Below are 21,184 nucleotides of genomic sequence, written 5' to 3' on the forward strand. Positions count from 1 at the left end.
AAAATTATTTTAAAAAATAAAGAAAATCTGGTATTATAATAAACGTAACCACAGTGTTTCAAATTAAAAAACTTACTTTATTGGTCAAGAGAACTTAAAATAAATAATATATGGTAAATAAGTGATTCGAAATTGTGTTTTCTGCAGTTATCATAAACTTAATATTAATCAAATGGTAACTAAGTAGAAAAATATAAAAAATAAATAGAAAATAATTAAACATTAAGATTAAGTATATTATTTGGTATACGATAGGAATAACACTGGCAGTCTTAATATTATAAATATTCAGGAAATATGAGTCCATAATTTGGCAAATGAGATCTCGTGGAAACACAACAAATGAGATTTTAGACTACTTTTTTGAGTAAACGTACTCATGCAGATCGAACAACTGAACTGAGGAGGTTTGCCGCATTCTAGTTTCAAATGGCGACCCAAGCTGCTTCTGTGTGTGTACTGTTTCAGACACTGAGGGCATGTGTGTTTTAAGGCAGAATGTTGTTGGTTGCTTGCTAAAGTTCCACCTACAACAAAAAAATTACTAACACATTCTTCATCATGGGTGCAAATTTGTATCTAGAATCATATCTATTTGGAATTATTGATTGTCTATAAATACATAATGCAAATTATTATTGTATGGGGACGATATTATTAGTAATACTTTGTATTCAACAGACAATAGTAATATTTCATAGAGGTATATTGTATATTGCAAACTTATCTCCAAGCAGAGTTTCTACAATGTCATTTGTAAATGACTAAATATTATTTTCACCTGAGGCTTTTTAAAATTAGTCATCTGTTAAAACTTAACTCAGGAAGAAATACGTACGCCTTTATTTACAAAAAAAATTAGTTAAATTAAATGGAAAGTAACACTACAATTATAGCATAATTTAAGTGAAAGTTATTTAGGCTACTAACTATGTCACATTTAAATAGGAACTCATGCGTTCAAGTAATTTTATCATTTAATGCAATCAATTGTCGTCTAAAACGATAAAATTAAAGAGTTCTGCCAAATTGAGCCTTGTGATAGTGTAACGATCGAAAAAACCTATAAACTTTTAATTCACTTATTTCAAATTCAATTTTTGAGTCATCTACAATAGGTGTAAAAGATTTATAGAGATCCGATTTTATATTTTTTCTAATAATCAAACCATCAAATAATGACAGTGAATACAGCGATTTTGTGGATACGGTGGAGATTTTTAACATTAAATTATATTTAGGTAAGCCATTAATTATATAAAAATGGAATTTTTTCATGCAAAAATACCCAATAATACCAAATAATTTTTTAACATACAAACTTTTGTAAACCACTATTTTAAGAGAAATGGCATAATCTTCCGAAAATAAAATTTTTGTTTAAGTCAAAAAAAAATCGAAATTTTTAGATTTTTCTAGCATTATTTTGTTGAAAAAAAAATTAGACTTTACCGAAAAATGTACAAATTAGTTGGTAGTACTATTCGATTTTAATATTTTTATAGGTAAATTGACCGTATCAACGCGTTAACTCCTTTCACCTATGTTAATTTTTACAGCACTTACATACCCCCTCCCTATTTTCTGTTAGAATATTCTTCCTTTTTCCTCATTTTTACATGCTCTTCTTAGATTAGGGTTGTGACCTCTGGAAATCTCAGTCTCTTCTTCAATTATTACTCTCTCACACAATAGCAATACAATATTACTATTTGTCCTTTTAGCTAAACATAGTAACCCTTCATCCATCAATTTTTTTTGTCTCCCATATTTCATAAATACATACTTTATTAAGTAATCAACTGTCTCCATCTTCCTAACTCATAAACTTAGAACTTAAACAATTTATATTTCTCAGATACCAAATGTTGCGTTTAAGCTATAGGGCCTTATTATTACTTAAGTTCACTCAAAAGCCATGGTCCTATAACTATAATCATCAATTTTCATTAAACAAATTATCACAATATACAACTACAATCATATCCTGATCTCTTATTAAAAATATTTTTTTTTCCAGAATTTATCTACCATAATATCATACAATACAATGCATATTCATACCAAAGCAATATAACCTTTCAGTAACATTTATCTGAACCCATATATTCAATTATAATTTGATAAGCATTATATTGCATCTTTTATTCTGTTCGCTTTCTGTATTTGATAAATCCGGACATACATCAGTTAACCTCTAAATCTTTAATATAATCAATAATCCAGCATCTTACGCATATCTGATTTCCAAATTTCCAGTCACCAAATGTTGATTTAAAATATACCGGGCTTTATTATTTAATTTTTCAGTTCATCACCGATAAATCAAATATTGATAAATCACATATTGATGGTTGCTACTGTTATAATTAATCAAATTTTAACATATTTAATTATATACAATGTTGGCTATAGCCACATTTAGACATAGACTTCTGGTTAGACTTCCATCCTAATGCGTCATTTTGATCAGTTGCTATCAACAAGACCTCAGAAAATTCGTCTAAGGGCCTAGCAACCTCAGTGTTGGAGTCCTACGTTGCAGTGAAAAAAATTCCGTCTATAGCTTACATATTAGTTTATGATGAGCCAAAATGTAACTTAAAAATTATTTAACTATATTTAAAGGGTTTTTACCCAGATATTCAATGGCTTCAGACATGTAAACCTAGTAAGTATTACCTTTTTGTTATAAGCCTAGTCAAAATTAAACTTTCACGTTTGCTTGAATTAAAGTAGTAATACTTATTTTAAGAAAAGCACTGAAGATGGAATATTCATTACAAAAATAATCTGTGATGTAGCCCAATAGGGTTTTTATATTATTATGCCTTTTATAAAGGATTTTTTTAATCTTTGTGATTTATGACCAATACAGCATATTACAGAAAATTCGTTTTCCTTGTGGATCTTAATTAAATAATTCCAAACAGATATAAAATAAACCTACAGTAAATTTCATCAAGCAGTGGGTCAAATATTGATACTGCTATATAAAAAAACTAAAACTTCTTAACTAAGTATATAATCACTAAAACAAAATTAAACATCGTATCATGCATAATAAGTATTCTACATAAACAACTACACAAATCAAAATTATACAATCACAAAATCTTGTTCTAGCAGCGTAGTTATGTCATTATATCAGTTATATGACTGGATTTAAAGTTAGTTTATGTAGTCTGAAAGCTTCCTGATATATTATACTCTGAGGAGTACATAATAATAAAGAACAAGAAATAAAATGCAATATCTAGTGTTTTAAATATCACAAGAAGGTCTGAGATTAATAGTAATACAGGAATTAATATTAAACTCGAGTCTTCCGGGTTGAACTGCGTCGATTATCATTGCGCCGAGTTACGCGGTACAATTCCTGTAATAGTATTAATCTCAGCTATGGGTTTAATATATATATATATATATATATATATATATATATATATATAATACATGTTTTATATGTGTTATACATCCGCTAAACAATAATGAAATTAAATGGTTAAATAAAAGGTGTTCTGGCAATGAAATCTAGGAAAAAAATATTGTTATAAGATTTTATTATTCTTATTTCATAATACTGTGTTTAACTTCCACTGATATTGAGGTAACCTTTCTTCGCTAATTGTCTGATATACAGCATTGGAAAGAATTTAAGGTAGGTAGAATATGCGCTTACAACGGTAGGAAATGAGAGAAAGATATTTAAGTTTGTCTGTAAGACAGCGTTGCCACGTCATCAAAATCAAAAAATGGTTATAGTTATGGTCCGGATTACCGGATTATCGCACTTACGTATATTCTATTGAACAAGAAATTGACAAAAAAGAAAAATAATATATCTAATTTCTTGAAAAGAAATAACCTAAACAATTATTAAAAAATATATAATAAACAACAAAATTATTTATATGAAAAAAACTTAATTTAAAAAAATATTCACAATTCAATTAATGTGAACTCAACTTCATGCAGTTCATCATTCGATTCTTTATTGTATAAATTTTTTGTATTCATAGTTTCAACCATCATTTCTGATGGTGTAAAATTGACATAACTCTTTTGAAGATAAACTGATTGGGATTATTACTGCACAATGCCATATATGTATGTGTTACTAAGAGGTTGCTACACTTCGTCTCTATTAAATGTACTTTTGAAAATTTTCTTTCACAACTTGCATTTGAATGATGTAAAGTTAACATAAACAAAATGTTTTATTTGGCCCACTTTAAAATAAAATTCATCCAAATTTTGGAATTTTATTGGTACATCCTACTAATATTGTTGAAGTTTCCTCCATTCGTCATCGCTCCTTTGCAGTTTTCATTACAATCTTTTTTCAATTCATCATCTAAATCATTAATTTTTTGCGTAATATATTTCGATCGGAAACATTTAGTTTCAATCGGGAGACTAGGAGAAAATATAATTTTGATCTCTGTCTATTAAATGGAAACATAATGCCTGTATCTCTGTTAGAATCTCTCGCTTATTTTGTAATAATTTCTACATTAAAAATAATTTATACTAGTTCTTAATTTTCGAGCAACACTTTTTTGTTTTCTATCTGTACTATCTTCATTAATGTCGCTGTCCCTTCCTATACTGTTTGTCATCTGAATTTAAGGTATGTCACGTCGATCATGATCCTTCTTAATTGTCATCATTCAGTTTTATCGAATTATCTGTGTATTTCTCTATTTTATCTCGTCTATTTACGTTGTTCTGTGGCTTGTTGGACTATAGAAACCAACATTCTACATCTCAAACACTTAAAGGACAATTTGATCATGTGTCTTGATAACTCACACCATTCCTATTCCTGTATAAACGGTGCCCAGGTGAGATAAATAACGTATGCGTTTTCACCTGTGACACTCGCCTTTTTATTGGAATGGGTTGCTACAATAAATCCATTCGAATATATAAACTATTTAAAAATATTTTTTGCTTGGTATTTAACTCCGTAATCTTCACCGTAAAGAAACGGAAGCTTGAGTACTTCGGACATATCATGAGGCATACTAAGTACCGGCTGCTACAGTTAATAGTCCAAGGAAGAATCGACAGTAGGAGGGGACCGGGAAGAAGACGACACTCATGGATGCATAACCTGCGACAATGGTTCGGACTAACATCGACCGAACTGTTCAGAGGTGCCGTAAACAAAGTCAAAATAGCCTTGTTAATAGCCAACGTCCGAAACGGATAGGGCAAAGGAAGAAGAAGATTTAACTCCACTTTTGACAATAATACAAAAAGTAACGAAATAGTCATCACAGACCTGCCTACAAGACAGAGCAAACTAAGACGAAGCAATATCTGCTCTTGGCAGAAGCCCTCGAAAATTCGTCAAGGATTTACTCCACATACACGTATTTGGTGCTCGCCAATATCTCAAAGATTTGTTTCGCTTTTGGTAGAAGGGCAATTAATTATAAGTTTATAGTGCTCTTTTTGTGTGAACGAGTAAGTTTGTCTAAGAAGGTTTTCGCGTTTTTGTTACCCTTATACACCCAGGGTTGCCACATCTCCACAAGATCTGCATGATAGTGTATGGATGGACAATAGTACACACACCACACAGACATTGGAAAGACTTGCATGAACTAGTAAGCAATATTATAGTTCTAGGATTTTGTTTGTTTATGTTCTAGTTATTTTAATGTTATTTGTATTTGTCTGTGATATAGTGTCTGCGATATTTCTAAATTACAGCTAAGAGTTCTGATATTTATATGCAGCATCCTATGTTATACACTTTCTCTCATGTAGCACATTCGTCATAATTTATCCTATTGTTTAGATACTAATTTTATCTACGTAGATATCAGGTGAGATGATTGACCTTACTTGAGTGACCTGTATGACAATTTACTGGCTAAAATGAACAGGTCAGACATATTTTCTTGTTATAAAGTATTTTCGCAATACCATGATATTAATATTATCTATCTGAGTTAACTAATGGACTATATGTATCCTCCATTTGTGTAAAAAAATCAACTATATGAAGATATGTAGAAAGACTAAACAATCGATTATAGACCGGTAAGTAACTTTAGACTAGCATTATAGAAAATTTCTCTTATGCCCTTTGTCTATTATCATTTATACTAAACAAAAAGATTTCTTCAGTCCTCTAAAAGAAAAGCTTTTCCGGTAGTACGTATATTTAATATTTGTAATCTTGGGACAAGAAAAAAATGCATTTTTAAAGAAAATTGTATAATGTCGAACTATTATTTACAAATGGAAAATTGTAGTCGGTATAAAAATGTGTAAAATTTGTATAACAGTGTAAAATATCACCTAAATTTAAGGCACGTTATGTTTCGATTATAAAAATAACGTATTTGAACAAGAACAATATTTTCTGTATAACATTCACATAGTTCAACATGCTCTTTCACACTTAACCAATTTTTATATACCTAATTTTGATACCATAATACATTTGTCAACTAACCTAAATTATCATAAAAGAAAACTACAAACTTCAAATATTTTTTGTCATGAAACACTTACAATACAATTTTTATATAAATAAATAAAAGCCATTTTTGTTAACAAGTGACAGTATCCAAACTACGAAACATTTAGTTGAACTCAAAAATCATGTTATTCAATTATAAAGTATGTACGTAATATTACATCCTAACCAACAAAGTAATTCAAATTAACATAAAGCTTACTTTTGAACTAATAGTGTAAAATAAATATTTAAATAAAGTATATATTGTTTGAGTATTTTCTCCTTCTTCTTCTCTCATCTTTATATCAGGAAAATTGCTTTATTTGCTTTCTTGGTTCCTTATTATCGTCAGTCAATTGATTTTTCTTTTCAGCAACAAGTCCTCACAGACACTTCGCCTAAGGACTAGCAACCCCAGTGGAGTTTTACGTTGCCATTTAATTAATTCCTATTGTAACTTAAACATCCTAATTTTTAATTATCAAAAATGTAACTTAAAGTTATTCAAACAGCATTTAAAGGGTTTTTACCCATGTATTTAGTGGCTTCAAACATGTACATCCAGATAGCACTGATGATGGAATAGTTATTCCGAACACGTTCTGTGATGTAGCCCGATAGGGTTTTTTTATTATTTTACATTTTATAAAGGAATTTTTAAATAATTTTTTTTAATTATTAAATATTTATTAAATCTTCTTCTTCCATAATTATTAAATCTTCTTTTAACACTTCGTATTTTTAAATTACTCCAAAATTTGTTTATTTAACTGTTATATATGTATCTGATCTATTTGACATTACGGATGAGTAGTATTCGATTTCATGAATTATTGATTTTATTTATTTTACACGTTTACTTTGACATTTTAGTTTTGACAATTAAAACACAATATTTGGCACATATCATAAAAGTTACAAGATAATAGAAAAACTCAAAACCACGTCAGATAAGTAATCTAATTATATATGTAGATACACGTTGACTTGTAGAAGCAGCTTTATTAGTAAGTTGAAAACATAACTTTAAAGTTTGATATATACAGTTGAGTCCATGGTTCTTTACCCGTGTGTCATTAATAACTGGCGAGATAAAACATATACTTTTTATCTGGCATCGTTGTCTTGAATGTATAAAACTGAAGGCAAATCAGTTACCGCCTGTCATTAAGTAAAGACACATGTTATTTTAATGAACGCTCTAGACTCAGTACATCGAAAAGTGATAGGTACAAAAAAGATACTTGGGGACGTTTTCAGATTTTAACTAATATTTGAGACGTTTCGGGTTTGTTTACTTGTGACTGTCAGTTGGTTGGAATCTTTGCTCTTTTTTGTCCTGTTTTTTTTTTTTTCATTTAGATTTTATTTATATTAGACAAACATTTGTTTTCTCAACTAATTTTATGTTGGAGTTTGAAATTTGATGTGATGTGTATTTTATCTTGCCATTAATTTACATACAAAGTTAACCTCATTCACACAGTTACGGAATGGATTTGTTTAATTACATAACAAAATATTTATAATTAAGAACTTTTTATTTTTTTTTATGTTTTCAATTTCAATTAAAAATATTTATAATATTTAAACTTTGGTTTAGATGGTAGCAGCTGATCTTAAACTGGCGAGAAAAACAGTATACAATATACGAAAAAGAAAAAAAATCTTTTTTTATCTTTTCGGGGAAAAAGTAGACCTCGTTTAAAAACGAAAACTATTGATTTACTTAAGGGCAATAGAATGGCAATTCGCAATAAATAACTTTTTAGAGAAACATGTAACACGTGAAGCGTTGATCAATAAGCTACAGGCTAAAGAAATTGTTTCTACAAGTAAAACATCCTGTAGAGATGTAGAATATTAAAAGACACGGGTTTATATTTAAAAAAAAGATGATCATCGAAGAGCTTTAATTGAGAGAACTCATATCGCAGCACAACGAACGTGTTTCTTACGTAAATACATGGAAAACAGAAATAGTACATATCCACGAGAAGTATTTTCAGATGAAACGTGCATTTTTTCTAGATGAAATACGAGGATGTCCTGGAGGGATGACAACAGCACGTTGCAAAAGTGTACGTAAATCAGGTGGTTTACGATTTCAGATTTATTATGGTTCATGCCGTTTCAACAAAAGATTTTATTTCAGATGCCAATTTGTTATTTTGTTTCAAATCCTTGACTACAGACTATCACGGTGAAATGAATAGTACAATATTTACTAAATGGATAAGCACACAACAATTTTTAAATATTGTTAAATTCAATAGGTTATAACATATATAAAAACATAATAAACATAAAATTGTTTAAAAATATATATTTCTTAAGATAAATCAATTCTTAATTTCAATTCTGATGGAGGCTAGAAAAACAGCTCCTCGCAGCGAGGCTACAGTGTGTGACGTCAGCAGTCGTATCGACAACTTGTTTTGTATACGTATTTACGAAGTGTGACCAGTTTTTTAAGTATTTAATCACTGATAATGAAGCCAAATAAGTGGCGTTTTCCTGGGTGTCTAAATACATCTAATAACAATTCTGAGAAGATTCTTATTACAGTTCCAAACAATTTAACACCATATTTACTTAAAATTGTCAAACCACAGGTTTTTATATCTGTATCTCGGAGGGATACAACACTATGTCCATTTTTTCAATTTTGACACTTTTACAGACTAATAATTAACTTTTATAACTTTATTTAAAGGAATAGAGTACTAGTTCCTAAACCATTTGCTGATAAAGAAAGTGACCTTTAAAAGAACACCAAGTCCATTTTTACTTAGAGGGATAAAACACCATGTGGACTTAATATTTTGTCCCTCTACGCACGTGAATTACCGTTGCGCATATCTCTATGATGAGAGGTAGACTGTTAGTGATCTAATAATAATACTTTTGCCATTTATGGTGTGTTTACAGTGGTTTGTTACTAATAATAAGAACAATGAACCATAATTCTCGTAGGAGAAAGATTCTTGTAGTACCTACTTAAAAGTTCTGCGAATTCTTCTACTGCATTTACAGGTAAGCTACCTTTTTGCTCATTATTTTTAAATTATTAAAAAACATAACCTCCAAAAGGTAATGTAGTGATTTGATACCAACCTTAGACTAGCAATATTATTAAATCTTTTACAACCAATATTATACGCCTTGTTTAATTTCAGAATCAAATAATACACCAAGCAATGATGTTTTAAATGAAGAGCATATTATTAGAGATGCCTTGAGTTTTGATAACGAAGATCAGTCTGATATAGACAAAAGTTCTGATAAACTATTCGTAGTGGAAATGAAATAAGATCTGCATTACTAAAATGGGCAGATACCGTCATTCCTGACAGTAACATAGAAGAAATCATACTATGGTCTTACAAATGTTACGGCCAGAATAAAAATGTTAGCATTAATACTTGTTTAAAAAAGTAAAAATTATCATCCAGAAGTTTCTACTAAAGAGTAATAATTACATGGAGGTGGACACTATCCATGCGCTGATACAGCGAAAGAGAAAAAACATAACATTTCTATTTACACGCCCTGGGACTGGCAGCAGTTAGTCAGACAAACCTCAATGAAATATACCATAATATGGAACCATGAAATATACCAACATAATATGGAACTGGAAGATTTTAAAAATTTAAGGTCTTTGTATGATGTCAAAACATCTTAAAATCCGCCTTTGATTAATAAAAAAGAGACATTAAAAAACAACAAGTTCTTCTGTCAAACTGTGTTTAACTGCAAGTTAAACAAAACAGCATTAGAACTCTGTTTTTAAAAAGTAATTTTCATGACGAAAACCAGGAGATTGACCTTGTTAGATTTCGAAGGCGACACCTTACATTGCCAAAAGATTTGTAACTGGTATCACAAAAGTGTAACGATCTATTGGCATTATTGTCATATGTTCCTACATTTTTCCATGATTTTTATCAAAACTTAAAGCATACCTACTAGTAATACTAATAGTGACTATCCAGAAGGAGACTTACTTGAGGATGACTGAGTGGTTTGTACCTAAAATGCCATTTTGGTTAAATACATAGATGTATTATTTGTATTTGTAAAGGTAAATTGTATGGTTAAATAAATTTTCTCAGTAAAAGTCAAATAGGATTGTAGTTGTTATTGAATACCCCATACTAATTCTTACAGTACAATAACTTTATTAAATCATTACAAATATTATCAAAACATTTTATCAAAACAGTTTATCAAAACATTAAAAATATGTTGTATGATGGATACAACACCATGTCCGTTAAAAGGGTTAAAAAGCACAGGAACAAATTTGTTTTTAATTATAACAAATATATTATGTAAATAACAATAAACAGAATGAATATTCTATTAAAATATTGTTTCGATATCTCAATAAATAGCTGCAGCAATAATACTTTTTGGTGAAAAAAAGTTTAAAACTGCTCTCCTGTAAAGTTTTAAAAATGAACATATTGTCGATTCCTTCCGAGGTACAGATATTCGCATTTATTTTTTTTCTAACTTGCATAATAACTGCCTTTTCTAGTTTTTTCCTCTCTTTGTAGCAAACACCACTTATTTGGCTTCATTATCACTGTATAAATACTTAAAGAACTGGTTACACTTCGTAAATACGTATACACAACAAGTTGTCGATACGACTGCTGACGTCACACACCGTAGCCTCGCTGCGAGGAGCCGTTTTTCTAGCCTCCATCAGAATTGAAATTAAGAATTGATTTATGTTAAGAAATATATATTTTTAAACAATTTCATGTTTACTATATTTTTATATATTTTATAATCTATTGAATTTAATTGAATTTAACTATATTTAAAAATTAGTGAACATCCCTAACTTTCTAATTTAGAATACCCATCTTTTCAAATTAGCCACTTTCTCTCACTGGCTGTGGAGTATAGTAAATTTCCGACTTATTTTGTATGCGTGACGCACGGGTAAAGAACCATGGACTCAACTGTAGATATTATTATTTAGGTATTTACAAACAATGCCAAAACAGGAAATAACTATTGTGATTATTTATCTCCAACAAATTTACAGAAATCTCATTTTTGGTAAATGACGTAGACAACAAGAAACATTTTTTTTTTTGACTGGTCAAAAGGGAAATTACTGCTCAACAACAAGCTTCAAATTCTTTTCTGCAGTTACATTACTATTTAGAAACTTATTATTTTGACTACGTTTTTTGTAGGAAAATTTACTCGAAATTGGATACTTTTATGAACAACTGACACAAACTAACTTATGATATGTTAAAACGTAACTGCCATGACTAAAAATGCGTAAAATATCTTCTTATTGATAATCTTACCTTAAGTTTAACAAAAAATAATATAAAACAAAATTAATAGTATTTATCGTTACAACTGTTTCAAAAATAACTTATACTAAAAATTCAACAAAAGTATACAATTTATTGATTAAACTCATTCTTTAGTGGCATCGGAAGTCTGTCGTACGCATTTCCTTTCGATTTAGGTTTCGCGTATACTTGAAGAATATTTCCCGCAAATTCTTTATGCAACATTGCATAGTGGGACTTGAGGTTGCTTCTGTGTTTGAACCTTTTAAAGCAGAGGTGACACTGAAACTGTGGCTCCACTCCACATTCGTATTTTATATGCCGAACCAAGTGGCCTTTTTGTTTGTAAGAGGATGGACAACTAGGACACATATATCTTCCGTTTATATCCAAGGCAAATTGCATATATCTAAAATCTGAGGAAAATGTTAATATAAAGCGGATAGGGAATAATGGGTGCATTGGAGTGAGCAAAACTTTACCACACCAGCATTAAAATATTATGAATGTGATAACAAATAAAGATAACTAGTACATTTTTAATTAAACAATCTATTTTAAAATAAGTTTTTAATAACAACTGATAAAATATATCACAAATTGTTTTTTGCAGGAGTAATACATTAAAGCATCGTAACAAAGATAGCACCCTAATATATTTCGAATATTGCTGATATAAATATAAAATATATTAGCTCACCCGAATACAAGGCAGTTTTTATTGTCCTTCTAAAGCTTCTAACCTAAAGACACAAAATCCTTTTCCCTTAAGATTATTATAAACTAGTTATGGAATTCACGGTTACTTTATCGAAATAATATAATGAAAAATTTCCACAGAATATAGTCAATTGCTGCAACTGCTTAGAACACCAGCTTTAGAAGAATGATACTTTTAAGCTACCTTTTTGCACCCACTCTAATTGTTTATTCCAAGCAAAGACACGGGATATAAGCAAGGTTTTGTACTCTATTAGCGACAGTAACCAGTGACATTTTTTTAAAAAGGGAGTGATATAACTTTTACCAAGACTTTTATTAAAATCCATTTAACCTGTGGAGGCATTTTTAAATAAAATAAATATCTTACAATGAAGTAAAAACTTTTTGAGTATAATTTATACCATGCGACTCAAGAAGTTTTTAAAACTATGGTATTCAGCACACAACCGGAAACTTGCCTTTAAAAAAAATAATAAATATAACTAAGCAAAATTTCACTGTTCGAAATTTTTCGGTTTTGTATTAGTATTTAGTAGTATTCAATTATTATTACTTTTTCATAATATTAGTGTCACGGTATAAAATAAACCACGCGACTTGAGTGAACAGGGTTAGAGAGAGAGATAGGGAGAGAGAGAGAGAGAGAGAAAGGGAGAGAGAAAGAGAAGGACAAAGATAAAGGAAGAAAGAGAGAGGGAAAGAAAGAAAAAAGAGAGGGAGAGTTAGAAAGAGTGAAATTAGAGGGAGAGAGAACGAAGGGAAGAGTAGGGGAGAGAGAAAGAAACGGAGAAATATAAAGCGAAAAACGAGAGAGAGAAAATGAGAGAAAGAGGGAGAGAATTGGAGAAGAAGACAGAGAGCGAAAGAAAGAGAAACAAACGGAGAGATAATTTCTGCCTATCTCTCTCTCTTTTCAAATTTATATATTTGTTGAAAAGGTAATTTCTAACAAGTATCAGAATAAAGATGCTGTCATTATGACGGATATTGTTTCCAGAGTTGCGATGTATAGATTTCAACAAAATCACAAATTTCTCCTTAAAAAATGACTACTTAAATTCTAATTTAATCTCACACATTCTATTTTACAAAGCTCTCGAGATAAAAAACTTCTATGAACAAAATCTCACATACCTAACGTCACCATAAATGAAGATTGAGATCACTCTACAGAAATTGGTATAGACTCCTCGTACAGAAAAAAATTATGTATTTTTGACTTTGCTGTATGGAAATAAGGCATGGCAGCGCTACACTGGGATAAATAAACAGCATTAAAAATGTGGTGCTATCGCAGAATTATGCGTATCTCATGGATGTGTTAAGTTACAAACGCAAATGTTTTTCAAATAATATGTATTTCGTCTTCATTCTCTGCCTATCAGCTCTTTTAATACTTTTCACTTTTATGAGAAATCGCCTTTCGCTAGCTTAGACTCTAAAGTTATTCTCTTTACATCACAATTAAATAATATTGTTTCACATTTTGTTAGTATTTTACATGATCAAACATAATAGGTAAAACTTAGTAATCATGATGCTAAAATCAATGGTTCAATCAAAAACAATTTTACTAGAAAGCCTAAAAAATATATAAGTAACTAGAATTTATGGACCTCCACGCTAAGCTAGAGCCAGCTTAATAGATATTTTAATTTATTAAATATACATATATACAAAAAATATGAATAAAACTTCACTTGTCAATTGCTACTTTGGTGAGCGAATAGTATATAGGTATATTGAGTAACAAAAAATGGTAAAAACACCTACATACGTCTATAACAATTCATTATTTTTTTTACATATAGACTTATCTTGCCATAAACAAGAAGAGATGAAATTTTCAGGTTTATCTGTTAAGTTTTTGTGGTGGCTTTGTGAATTGTTTGGTGATAAACAGGATTCAATTTTCGTGAATTTACAATGTCAGTAAAATTTTAAATTTTGTGTAGATGATTGAAAACCTTTTTTTTATTGCTCAAAATGCTTAGAGTGCGTAGAATTCGCCGGGTGTTCCAGCTAAGTGGCTTTAAGAGTGGTCGACAAGTCGAGTTGCGTGAAGCCGATTTATAGATAAGAAAATTTTCTAAGGGCACCAACAGATCCTTACGCAGTGTAAACTCAGGAAGGCCGAACGACACAGAGCGAGGGGTTCTGGACTTCACAGAGGGATCACATAGCGACAAGAACGCCGATTAAGACTTCTGGATCCATGAGACAGATTCAAAACCATCCAAACCATCCAAAACGCGATTTTTTAGCAAAACAATGCCAGACAGCATTTTACCAGAGAATCGTTAGCTTTCATGGCTTAACATCACATCAATCATTTACCTTGGCCACCACAAATGAAATTATTAAATTCAGATAAACATAAATATGTAGGTGTTTACCTTATCTTGTCATTCAGTATAGTGTAATGTTAAACTTAAATTCACTAAACTGTTAGCGGACACTGTAGCAATGAGGACTTAATAATCAACTTTCAGCTTTCCATGTTCCAAAGCACACTTAAAATGGTGCGCTAAGAGGTGATGTTTGTGAATATAGCTTTTATTACAAAATTGGCAGTAAAATTGCTTTTCCTTCTGACATTCGAAGCGTTGGTGTCTTACCAAGGAAGATTTGCGCAAATAGTACTTATGTGGACAATTTTGACAGTTGTATTTCTTGGGACCTAAAAAAGTAATCAAATTTGGAATCATGAACAGCCAATTATAACAATACTTACGTTATGTAAAACCTAAAAAAAATACAGAGTGCGCGTTTAAAATCTCTGACCTCGTCCCTCCAACACTATTTTCTGAGACAGAAAACATAAATTAATAAATTTTTGAGTAACTGCTAACTAAATATTCATAGCTTTTATAAGGTTTTGGTAGCGTAACCGGTGGACGGGAATCATATTTTAAATAATTTTAAAAGGGACCATATCACAAATAATCCTCTTTTAAAAGCACTTATGTAATTAAGTAGGTTCCTAGATTTTTATGTAGTTCTGTTGTGTCGTTTCAAAATGGCCTACCCCCTAATAATTTGGTAGTCTCCAGCTTTCATGTAAAACGCTTGAACAGATCTTTCCTGCTTACCACATTAAGATATAATTAATTATATAATTAAAAGAATATACGGATGGTCTAAACTATGGCTTAAACATGAACCTGAAGAAAAAAAAGTTTCCCAAAGTTTCCCATATTTAACAAGAGATCAAATAGTAATGCCCAACTCATTATTACTAACCAAAATATAGAAAGTGTGCCAAAATACATGTATCTTGGCACGCTAAAGAAGATAATATTGATTTATCGATCAAATTAAAAACACGAATTGAAATTGCTCGTGGTTTATTCATTAAAATGAAATAATTTTTTTTTAACAAAACTGAAGAAAGGTATAGGTAAAACTAAAAGAAAAGTGATAACTCAAGAATGTGCATGTTAAGATGTTACATGGTGAGGTACATTGTTATATGGTATGGATGATGCGACGATGAAAAAGGCGGAAGTTTTTGAGATGTGGGTTTACAGAAGAATACTGAAAATGTCTTACGAGTACTTAGGTCGAGTTACCAATAAAGAAGTTTTGCAAAGACTCTAGAAGAAATAAAATTGAACAACGAAATAAAGATACGAAAATTACAATATCTAGGCTATATATGATCAGAGGGACAAAATACGGTATTCGCCAAAATCAACAGTACTGAAATTTAGACTGTTAATTAATGAAATTTTTGCCGCACACGAAATCTGCAAACGCACAGGCAATGGTTTTAATAGAATGGCGCAACGACTAAGCTAATCGAAATAGTTGAGCGGCACTGCGTATTGCAATGACATCTGGAGTCGTATTTTCGAATTCACTCGAGCATATTTCGCATTACGAAATTAGTAGAAATTCGCTCGAAATCCAGTTTTTTGTATTTTCGAATATTGCGTGTTCGAATTTTTTTATATACGGCGACACGAATGGGTCTGAACCATTCGAATTTCGATGCTAGTATACGATCAAAGTAATTGTTGTCATTTCAGTTGTCACTGGGAACGTGTACGTCAGATAAAATTTTAGCTGATAGTTTTTAATCGTTGTTTTAGATTGAACAATGCAATACAATTTACATTAATACAATATTTTTACATTGAACTTTGTTTTCAATGGCTGGATTAAATAATTTTTTAATAGATAGAAATAGTTAAATGCCCTTACAGAGGCGGAATTATTAGCAGAACGGAGAAACAAGTTTACCAACCCGTGCTTAACCCTCTAGAGGATGTACAATTTCAAAAATTGTAAAAATTGACAAAGCCCTTCAGAATGGAGTTAATAGACTTGAAAGGCTCTTTTTTTTCGTTTAGCCGACACTGAACCACCATATTTCATGCTCTTTTTTTTTACTCCTTTCAGCTAATTTACAAGAAACAAAGAATTGTTTTAGATGACAAAGTCACAGTTAAGTAAAACTATCAATTATTCTTCTTTTTTTATTGAAGTTTTGGTTGTTCGAATTTGCAATGATGCAGGTGCAAATTCTTCTCGTATACGTATAACATTTCAAAGGACGTTCAAAAATACAGATTTAAATTCGTATACGAAATTTTTCATTCGAGTTAACTCGAATACAAAAAGTTCGATTGAATTCGAAAATATGACCCCAGGTTCCTTCCAATTCCTCTATGGTCTCGATTTTACCTTTCATGGTAAGCTGAAGAATTCTGTATATCTCCTCTAAGAACATGCCCCAAGTATGAATTTTTTCTTATTTTAATAGTTTTCAGTAACTGACGAACAGTTTTCGTTTATTTAACACACCTTCGTTGGTCTGCATCGCTGACCAGGATACTCGGAGCATCCTTCTGTAGAACCACATTTCAAACGCCTTTAGTCGATTAATCGTATTAGTCTTCAGAGTCCAGGTCTCACTGCCATGTAATAACATTGGCCAAATATAGCATTTGATCATTCTTTGACGTAATTTTAGGGTTTAAGCTGTGATTACAGAAATATGATTTCACTTTCAGAAACAAAGTTTTTAGTACGAGCTGCTTCAATCCTGCATTTCTTCTCTTTACTTGGGTCCAGTTGGTCTGTAATGTAGCATCCCAGATATTTAAAGTGTGTAACTATCTTAATGTTTTGTTGATCTATTTGTAGGGAAGCAGTGTCGTGACTTTAGCGACTAAATATAATGAATTTTGTCAGAAGCGTTAATTTTTAGATCCATTTCTTTTCCTGTCATGTTTACAAATACAATAACTCTTGAAGGCTCTTGGAGGAGACTGTCGCATAGAATAACAGTATTGTCAGCGTATTAAAGATTATTGATCAGTTCACGATTGACTTTCACGTAAAAGTCTATCTTGCAAAGCCTGTTTAAATGTTATATAGGAGAAGATATTAAATAACGACGGGGATAGAATGCATCCCTGTCTGACGCCTCTTCCAATGTAACCATCTCCCATCTACTCGTATGAATGCTTTTTGTTTACAATACAAGTTTTCTATGAGACGTAGGTCTCTACCATCAATGCCTTTGGTTCTTAATATGTTCAAAAGCGTTCCATGCTGTAGGTACCCTATCAATAGCTTTTTAGTAATCGATGAAAGCAATATTTTTTTACGTACATTCAAGCCAAAAAGTGCCTCACGAGATAAGACTTCAGCAAAGGATAATTAAAATGATTAATTAATATTTAAATAAATTTTATTTAATTATCACATAACACAGTAACACCGTCTTTTTTTTTTCTTGAACTATATCAAACCACCCCCCGTTTTACTTGTTTCAAATATTTTTGTACCTCCAGCTTTTTATTCCGGATTAATCTTATGTATGTGTTTAAGATGTCTTAATAATCCACTAGTATTTGAATCTTTACAGGCAATTCGTTTTTGACATTGTGTACATCGTGCCTTGTATTCATCTTTGATTTTAGTATAGTATTTCCAAACTTTTGATTTTTGCCAATTCCAATTACCTGTTGAAAATATTTTATTATAGTAAAGACGGAAACTTCAACAACAAAATACTTCCCAAAGGTTTGTAGAGATAGAGATTTAAAAATATAAATTATCTAATTACTTTATAGGATTGATTGTATCAATTTATAAGGTTTTTGTATAAAGGAGATAAGTACACCTATTTTTGAATTCGTAAGATTGAAAAAATATCCAAAATAAATTCCACATTCAAATTCAAAATAAATAAAAAATCACTTGCAAATACTCTATGTTATTTTTTGTAAAACGGTATTATTTTTTATAACAATGAACAGACGTTGAATTGTCAAAGCTTATGGCAAGGTACAATAAAAAATTAGGGGTCTTTACCTTCGATGGCAAAGTCTAATATGAACGGTATTATTAAGTAGCTGTAAGGTAATAAGGTTCTAAAGTAGTTATAGGAAAAAGTTGTAACTAAAGTAATATTGTGCATCTAGTAGTAAAAGCAATACATTTCCGAAAGACGATGCAGATTAGTATAATATAATTATAATAGAATTATAATAGAATTAGAACAAACATTGAAGTTCGGAAATATGTTTTCACTACGAGGTACACATACTATTTTTTCTGAAATTGCATCTAATAATAGGTAATACAAAAAATATTTGAAATGTACTATTTTATATGATAATTTGATATTGAAATTTCCCCAAACAGTACTAGAATAATATTCTCGACCTAAGTTGAAAATATTCCCTTATTGTTTTCTGAAAGTTGTTTAGCAACAGACTACGTATTTTGAGGTTAATTGATAAGAATTAGATATTTGTGACAGATTTCAGAAAAAAGTATACTATAACCTACCTAACATAAAGTGATACTAAATCGATACAATTGATCATTATTCTTTTTTAAATAAACTATTATTGCGATAATATAGAAATAGCAATAACTTATTATAAGTGACGGATGACGTCAAAAATTCAAAACAGAGTTGCATTTTAAAATTAAAAATCAAGGATGATGATCTCATCATCCTTGATTAAAAAATGCTAAATTAAAATTGAAAATTAAAAAATGCTAGTATCGAGCCATTTGTACCTGTATTTGAAGAGTCAAAAGGTCAACATCAATAAAAGTAATTGTAACTTATAATTCTTTATTAGGATGAGTATAAAAATAGAATATTCTAAGGTATAAAAAGTAGTATGTATTAACAATGTACTTAAAGATATGTCTAACTTTTATTAATAAAAAAAAAATTTGTTAAAAATAAGAGATGAAAGTGGTAAACTGCATAAAATCAAAATTCTTTTCTTATTTATTAACAATATTTCGTAGAAAATACAAACTTATTATTTCTCGATTCTTATGGGAAAAGTATTATTAGTTAGATCTAGATAAAAGATTAACGTGACTCGTAAGAAAATAAACACAAGAAACTTTTTAAAAGACGTACAATAATATAGAGCACATATAAGCAAAGTAGAGAAAGAAAACATAAAACGATAGAAATGGAGGATATTAGGACATCCACCCTATATTCCTGATTTATCGCCTTGCGATTTTAACATCTTTGGACCAGCGAAAAAGGCAATAAAATTTTTCGAGTAATAATCATAAGAATTCTCTAAGCAGAGTAGTATAAAACAATGGGATATGTAGTTTAATTCTAGTGGTTATTATTTCTATATATATATATATATATATATATATATATATATATATATATATATATATATATATATATATATATTTATATATATTTATATATATTTATATATATACATATATATATATATATATATATATATATATATATATATATATATAAATTAAACACTGGTTTTTTCTGGACCAAAGATGGGTTTCAATTGAATACATCTCGTAAAAGTCTTCAGAATATGTAAATCAGCTTGACTATCTAAGAGAATGTAAACATTACTCTACGTCTGAAGGACTCCTGGGTACTGATATATATATTGAATGTAGGTCTACCTGAAGCACTAGTTGGAGCACATAGCATATGCCTACTTATGCCTACTTTTTTGGTTCAAGGATTCCAAATTAATGATCTTTAAGATTCTTAAGTGATACGGTTTCATTTTTTGGTCTAGTGCATTCATAAGACACTAGTTGCTGCGTCGCCTATTATACATAATTGCAAAGGATAAGGCTCAGTATTGCCTCTAGAGCTGTTGTGAGGCATTTTAATATTGCTTCTGTACTTCCCATATAGGCCAGCCACTGTACTTTTTTCCAAGTAAATACCGTTACTTAATTTACGTGTGGGAATAAAGGATAGTTGTGTTGTATTTTCCTCATAATTTACAATGTTATTACATCAATAACATCAATGTTATTACTTCAAGTCTTATTTCAAGAGTGATCTACTTTCAATGCTACACATCAATACTAGACTCTGTGGAGTATATCCTCAAATAATAGGGTAGCTAAAATGTACCAATACTGATACCACACCCGAAAATCGCGATATAATACAGGGTGTGTAAAGATTACTACCACAAAAAGGCTTGGACATCATCGGTGACAATTTAAAGAATTTTAGTCAAAAAATAATATATAAACAAACCATTGCATTAAACTTGAAATCACTATACTTATTATCACCAACACCGAACTAAATCTAATTTGCAACGGATTTTATTGCTATACGATCAAAAATATAAGTGATACATGGCATTAA

At 30.1% G+C, this 21,184-nt stretch overlaps 1 protein-coding gene across 28 annotated transcripts in view; it reads right to left on the reverse strand.

Moving 5' to 3' along the window:
* Positions 1 to 21,184, reverse strand: part of lola (longitudinals lacking) — a 604,955-nt gene that overhangs the window by 314,408 nt on the left and 269,363 nt on the right. Inside the window, exon 5 of one of the 28 annotated variants that reach the window (XM_072526350.1) lies at positions 274 to 527. The exons of 24 other annotated variants lie outside the window; for them this stretch is intronic. In XM_072526350.1, coding sequence (XP_072382451.1) covers positions 289 to 527 — 239 coding nt within the window. In that variant the 3' untranslated portion in view covers positions 274 to 288. Of the gene's footprint in view, positions 1 to 273; positions 528 to 11,907; positions 12,228 to 14,993; positions 15,215 to 18,217; positions 18,510 to 21,184 lie in introns of those variants that run through there. 3 more of the 28 variants (XM_072526342.1, XM_072526369.1, XM_072526381.1) reach the window with 3 other exon arrangements.

This window comes from Diabrotica undecimpunctata, chromosome 3 (genome assembly GCF_040954645.1).
Source record: "Diabrotica undecimpunctata isolate CICGRU chromosome 3, icDiaUnde3, whole genome shotgun sequence".
NCBI classification, from domain to species: Eukaryota; Metazoa; Arthropoda; class Insecta; order Coleoptera; family Chrysomelidae; genus Diabrotica; species Diabrotica undecimpunctata.